This window comes from Sardina pilchardus, assembly GCF_963854185.1.
Source record: "Sardina pilchardus chromosome 3 unlocalized genomic scaffold, fSarPil1.1 SUPER_3_unloc_1, whole genome shotgun sequence".
In the NCBI taxonomy this organism is placed as follows: domain Eukaryota; kingdom Metazoa; phylum Chordata; class Actinopteri; order Clupeiformes; family Clupeidae; genus Sardina; species Sardina pilchardus.
In genome coordinates this window covers 65017-72500 of record NW_026910769.1, presented here as the reverse complement: position 1 = coordinate 72500, position 7484 = coordinate 65017, and the positions used below count along the sequence as shown (strand labels likewise).

At 54.8% G+C, this 7484-nt stretch overlaps 1 protein-coding gene across 1 annotated transcript in view; it reads left to right on the top strand.

Annotated features, from left to right (window-relative positions):
- LOC134073784 (growth/differentiation factor 2-like) overlaps nucleotides 1-2265 on the top strand; it is a 5320-nt gene extending 3055 nt beyond the window's left edge. Inside the window, exons 4-5 of the mRNA XM_062530353.1 lie at nucleotides 659-1085; nucleotides 1887-2265. Coding sequence (XP_062386337.1) covers nucleotides 659-1085; nucleotides 1887-2260 — 801 coding nt within the window. The 3' untranslated portion in view covers nucleotides 2261-2265. The remainder of the gene's footprint in view (nucleotides 1-658; nucleotides 1086-1886) is intronic.
- The last annotated feature ends 5219 nt before the right edge of the window (nucleotides 2266-7484 follow it).

Below are 7484 nucleotides of genomic sequence, written 5' to 3'. Positions count from 1 at the left end.
GTGTGTGTGTGTGTGTGTGTGTGTGTGTGTGTGTGTGTGTGTGTGTGTGTGTGTGTGTGTTGTCGCTGCAGACGTGAGCCTATGGGAGTCCGAGGGCGGGGTGTCGAGGCTTCGGTTCCTGTTCAACATCTCGGTTCCGTCCAGCGAGCGGATCAGCGCGGCTCATCTCCGCCTGTACACACACACGGGGCCCAGAACACACACCTGCTCCTCCAGAACCGCCGCGGCAACCATCAGGGTCTACCAGATGGAGAACCACATAGAACCACACAGGCTGAGAGGGAACACGAGACAACCGAAGCACGGAACAGAGACAAAACAGACAGAGGAGAGAGGAGACAGAGGGGGAACAGAGGAGGAACCGAGACGAGAGAGAACAGACAACAAGAACGGAGAACCACTAAAAGAACACATAGAACCGGCTCAACAGCCAGATGGAGGGGAGAACACACAGAGAGAACGGCACGGAACCACACAGACAGAACCGCGCGGAACCACACAGACAGAACCGCGCGGAACCACACAGACAGAACCGCGAGGAACCACACAGCCAGTGGATACTGAGCAGACAGAACGGCGCGGAACCACACAGACAGTGGATACTGAGCAGACAGAACCGCACGGAACCACACAGACAGAACCGCACGGAACCACACAGCCAGTGGATACTGAGCAGACAGAAGGGGAGGAGCTGCTAGCAGCAGCACTGCCGCAGAAGGACCAATCATCTCCGCGGCTCCTGGACGAGCGGGAGGTGGCGTGGAGCAGAGGCTCATGGGAGATGTTTGATGTGACGGCGGCGCTGCGCTCGGGGGCGGCGTGTGGGCGTGGGGAGGCGGAGTTTGAGGTGCAGGTGCAGCGGGCGGCGTGTGGGGGCGGAGCCAAGGTGTGTGGGGGCGTGGCCGAGGCGGCGATGGTGAGCTCCAGCGTGACGGGGAACACGTCGGCCGTCCTCATCGTGTTCTCCAACGACCAGCGCGGCCGTCGCCACGACGCCCAGCAGGAGCTGCTGCACATGCTCAGTCATGAGGACGAGGCCGTCTTCTCCGGAGCCCACGAACCCAGTGACCCCGCCAATGACCCCCGTGACCTCTCACCCCATTACACGCCCCACAATACACCTGCACACAATGACCTTAAGTCACCCCACAACCCCAGCGACGACCCCAACCACCTTCAGTCGCCCCACAACACACCTGCACACAATGACCTTAAGTCGCCCCACAACCCCAGCGACGACCCCAACGACCTTCAGTCACCCCACAACACCAGAGACAACCCCAACGACCTTCAGTCACCCCACAACACGCCTGTTCACAACGACCTTCAGTCACCCCACAACACACCTGCACACAACACCAGAGACGACCCCAACGACCTTCAGTCACCCCACAACACCAGCGACGACCCCAACGACCCCAACGACCTTCAGTCGCCCCACAACACCAGAGACGACCCCAACGACCTTCAGTCACCCCACAACCCCAGCGACGACCCCAACGACCTTCAGTCACCCCACAACACCAGAGACGACCCCAACGACCTTCAGTCGCCCCACAACACACCTGCACACAACGACCTTCAGTCACCCCACAACACACCTGCACACAACGACCTTCAGTCACCCCACAACACACCTGCACACAACACCAGCGACGTCCCCTACGACCTTCAGTCGCCCCACAACACCAGAGACGACCCCAACGACCTTCAGTCGCCCCACAACACACCTGCACACAACGACCTTCAGTCACCCCACAACACACCCGCACACAACGCCAGCGACGACCCCAACGACCTTCAGTCACCCCACAACACACCCGCACACAACGCCAGCGACGACCCCAACGACCTCCAGTCGCCCCACAACACGCCCAGGTCTCCAGGCGATGCCCTTGGCGCCCGCAGGAGGAGGAGGCGGCGGCAGGTGAGCAGCGGCAGCGGCGGTTACTGCCGCCGCGCGTCGCTGCGCGTCAGCTTCGAGGACATCGGCTGGCACGAGTGGATCGTGGCGCCGCCCGAGTACGAGGCGTACGAGTGCGTGGGCGCGTGCCAGTTCCCGCTCTCCGCCGAGGTCACGCCCTCCAAGCACGCCGTCATCCAGACGCTGGTGAGCCTGCGCCACCCGGGCAGCGCCAACGCGGCCTGCTGCGTGCCCACCCGACTCGACCCCATCACCATCATGTACCAGGAGAACGGCGTCATCACCGTGCGACACCTCTACGAGGAGATGCGCGTGGCCGCCTGCGGCTGCAGGTAGGAGACGCGACAACGACAGCCCATGACAACGCCAGCCCATGACAACGCCAGCCCATGACAACGCCAACGCCAGCCCATGACAACGCCAGCCCATGACAACGCCAGCCCACCAGACTGGACCCCATCACCATCATGTACCAGGAGAACGGCGTCATCACCGTGCGACACCTCTACGAGGAGATGCGCGTGGCCGCCTGCGGCTGCAGGTAGGAGACGTGACAACGCCAGCCCATGACAACGCCAGCCCATGACAACGCCAGCCCATGACAACGCCAACGCCAGCCCATGACAACGCCAGCCCATGACAACGCCAGCCCACCAGACTGGACCCCATCACCATCATGTACCAGGAGAACGGCGTCATCACCGTGCGACACCTCTACGAGGAGATGCGCGTGGCCGCCTGCGGCTGCAGGTAGGAGACGCAACGCCAGCCCATGACAACGCCAGCCCATGACAACGCCAGCCCATGACAACGCCTGCCCATGACAACGCCAGCCCATGACAACGCCAACGCCAGCCCATGACAACGCCAGCCCGTGACAACGCCAGCCCATGACAACGCCAACGCCAGCCCATGACAACGCCAGCCCGTGACAACGCCAGCCCATGACAACGCCAACGCCAGCCCATGACAACGCCAGCACGGCCTGCTGCGTGCCCACCCGACTGGACCCCATCACCATCATGTACCAGGAGAACGGCGTCATCACCGTGCGACACCTCTACGAGGAGATGCGCGTAGCCGCCTGCGGCTGCAGGTAGGAGACGCGACGCCAGCCCATGACAACGCCAGCCCGTGACAACGCCAGCCCATGACAACGCCAGCCCATGACAACGCCAGCCGTTGACAACGCCATCTGCACCAACCAGACACAAACCTAAACAAGTTCATAATGTTCTGCGTCAACACGGCCTGCTGCGTGCCCACCCGACTGGACCCCATCACCATCATGTACCAGGAGAACGGCGTCATCACCGTGCGACACCTCTACGAGGAGATGCGCGTGGCCGCCTGCGGCTGCAGGTAGGAGACGCGACGCCAGCCCCATGACAACGCCAGCCCATGACAACGCCAGCCCATGACAACGCCAACGCCAGCCCATGACAACGCCAGCCCATGACAACGCCAGCCCACCAAGCTGGACCCCATCACCGTCATGTACCAGGAGAACGGCGTCATCACCGTGCGACACCTCTACGAGGAGATGCGCGTGGCCGCCTGCGGCTGCAGGTAGGAGACGCGACGCCTGCCCATGACAACGCCAGCCCATGACAACGCCTGCCCATGCCAACGCCAGTCCATGACAACGCCAGCCCATGCCAACGCCTGCCCATGACAACGCCAGCCCATGACAACGCCAGCCCATGCCAACGCCAGCCCATGCCAACGCCAGCCCATGACAACGCCAGCCCATGCCAACGCCAGCCCATGACAACGCCAGCCCGTGACAACGCCAGCCCATGACAACGCCTGCCCATGCCAACGCCAACCCATGACAACGCCAGCCCATGACAACGCCTGCCCATGACAACGCCAGCCCATGACAACGCCAGCCCATGACAACGCCAGCCAATGACAACGCCTGCCCATGCCAACGCCAGCCCATGACAACGCCAGCCCATGACAACGCCATCTGCACCAACCAGACACAAACCTAAACAAGTTACCAATGTTCTGGGCTATGCTAAGATAGCTCCATCTACATGTTCATTATGTTGGTTATGCTAGGATAGCTCCATCTACATGTTCATTATGTTGGTTATGCTAGGATAGCTCCATCTACATGTTCATTATGTTGGTTATGCTAGGCTAGCTCCATCTACATGTTAATTATGTTGGTTATGCTAGGATAGCTCCATCTACATGTTAATTATGTTGGTTATGCTAGGATAGCTCCATCTATCAAAAGTCTGAATTTCTGAGAAATATGAAAGTTCATGATACTACCTACAACATCCTACTACCTGCCTTCATACAGCAGCAGCACACAACACCAGCGACGACCCCAACAACCTTCATACACCAGCGACGACCCCAACAACCTTCATACAGCAGCACACAACACCAGCGACGACCCCAACAACCTTCATGCAGTATTGACTGGCCTGAGCATGGACATGCTAACCCCCTCCACACAGGAAGTGATATAGCACAGCATGGACATTCTAACCCCCTCCACACAGGAAGTGATGTAGCACAGCATGGACATGCTAACCCCCTCCACACAGGAAGTGACGTAGCACAGCATGGACATGCTAACCCCCTCCACACAGGAAGTGATATAGCACAGCATGGACATTCTAACCCCCTCCACACAGGAAGTGATGTAGCACAGCATGGACATTCTAACCCCCTCCACACAGGAAGTGACGTAGCACAGCATGGACATGTTATCTCCCTCCACACAGGAAGTGACGTAGCACAGCATGGACATGTTATCTCCCTCCACACAGGAAGTGATGTAGCACAGCATGGACATGTTGGCTGTGTCCAGAAGTCAAGCGTGCACGCTGGGCAGTGTGCATTTTCCGGAAGTTACGTCAGAATAGACTGTCCGAAAGTCAAGCGCTCTCACTAGTGGGTACTTCGTTTGGTGTGATTTCCAAGCGTGCATCGATGCATCTTTTTTGGCCTCAGATATCCCATAATCCATTGCGCAGCGCAGGTCAAGCTCCACACGTCATGCAAATCGTCAACACACCCCCCTCCCCGAGTCAGGTGACGCCAACTAGGTAGTGCTGTCCAAATGTAGGTAGGGACGCACACTGAGGAGCAAGCTAACTAATACGCTACTGGGAAGAAGGTACTACCCAGCGTGCACGCTTGACTTCTGGACACAGCCGTAATCTCCCTCCACACAGGAAGTGATGCAGCACAGCATGGACACGCTGATAGTGATAGCTGTGATGATAGCATGTGCATAACCCTGGGTGGCACAGAAGAGTGTTAGCCGTGATGTCGACACCAGTCACAGAAGAGTGTTAGCCGTGATGTCCACACCAGTCACAGAAGAGTGTTAGCCGTGATGTCCACACCAGTCACAGAAGAGTGTTAGCCGTGATGTCCACACCAGTCACAGAAGAGTGTTAGCCGTGATGTCCACACCAGTCACAGAAGAGTGTTAGCCGTGATGTCCACACCAGTCACAGAAGAGTGTTAGCCGTGATGTCCACACCAGTCACAGAAGAGTTTTAGCCGTGATGTCCACACCAGTCACAGAAGAGTGTTAGCCGTGATGTCCACACCAGTCACAGAAGAGTGTTAGCCGTGATGTCCACACCAGTCACAGAAGAGTGTTAGCCGTGATGTCCACACCAGTCACAGAAGAGTGTTAGCCGTGATGTCCACACCAGTCACAGAAGAGTGTTAGCCGTGATGTCCACACCAGTCACAGAAGAGTTTTAGCCGTGATGTCCACACCAGTCACAGAAGAGTGTTAGCCGTGATGTCCACACCAGTCACAGAAGAGTGTTAGCCGTGATGTCCACACCAGTCACAGAAGAGTGTTAGCCGTGATGTCCACACCAGTCACAGAAGAGTGTTAGCCGTGATGTTCACACCAATCTAGACGGGATATATTAACTGCCGTGATGTTCACACCAATCTAGACGGGATATATTAACTGCCGTGATGTTCACACCAATCTAGACGGGACATATTAACTGCCGTGATGTTCACACCAATCTAGACGGGACATATTAACTGCCATGATGTTCACACCAATCTAGACGGGACATATTAACTGCCGTGATGTTCACACCAATCTAGACGGGACATATTAACTGCCGTGATGTTCACACCAATCTAGACGGGACATTAACTCCACTACAGGTCCAGCTGTGACTTTAGCTCCAAGGACTACAGCCAAGTTCCAAAGTGTTAATGTTAAGCAGCGTGCCCAAATATGGCCAAGTTCCAAAGTGTTAATGTTAAGCAACGTGCCCAAACATGGCCAAGTTCCAAAGTGTTAACGTTAAGCACATGCCCAAATATGGCCAAGTTCCAAAGTGTTCATGTTAAGCAGCGTGCCCAAATATGGCCAAGTTCCAAAGTGTTAACGTTAAGCAGTGTGCCCAAATATGGCCAAGTTCCAAAGTGTTAATGTTAATAAGCAGCGTGCCCAAATATGGCCAAGTTCCAAAGTGTTAACATTAAGCAGCGTGCCCAAATATGGCCAAGTTCCAAAGTGTTAACATTAAGCAGCGTGCCCAAATATGGCCAAGTTCCAAAGTGTTAACGTTAAGCATCGTGCCCAAATATGGCCAAGTTCCAAAGTGTTAACGTTAAGCAGCGTGCCCAAATATGGCCAAGTTCCAAAGTGTTAACGTTAAGCAGCGTGCCCAAATATGGCCAAGTTCCAAAGTGTTAACGTTAAGCAACGTGCCCAAATATGGCCAAGTTCCAAAGTGTTAACGTTAAGCAGCGTGCCCAAATATGGCCAAGTTCCAAAGTGTTAACGTTAAGCAGCGTGCCCAAATATGGCCAAGTTCCAAAGTGTTAACGTTAAGCAGCGTGAACAAATATGGCCAAGTTCCAAAGTTTTAACGTTAAGCAGCGTGAACAAATATGGCCAAGTTCCAAAGTTTTAACGTTAAGCAGTGTGCCCAAACATTCTCAGTGTTTGCATGTGTGTCCGTCTGAGTCAGTTCAAAGCCATTCAATCCATTTGAAATAAAATATTTGATTGTCACTATGAACAAAGATGTGCTTCATTAACGTCTCCTGTGAACGATCTCCATTTTGAACAGAGAAATGAATAGGCTCACTCAACTTGCCAAGTCGGCCGCAGTCGGATGCAGTCGACTGCAAACAGAAACGTAATGTAACGTAACGTTAGAATGTACTAAAATGAACAGATATGGAAGGGATACCTTCTTCTATACACACGGAAAACACTATTTAATATTATTTAATATTTAATGAATGTGCTACAATGCAGGCCTGTTAACAGTATGACAACAGTGGTTTATTTAAACTACATCATATCAATTTATTTTCGTCAGTCATCATGCTCATTTTAAGAATGAAAGTTATACTGTATTTAATGCACACAAAATTCCGCGATATCTCCCGCGAGGTCTCACGCAGGCAAATTTGTGTTCGGGACCATCTGCATCTGATTTTCGCTCCTCCCCGTGAGACTCGAGCTCACGTTGACGTATGAAGCCAGCCGAAGTTAGCCGAATCCGAACTCGAATAAGCTTATTGTCGTGCTTCTGAT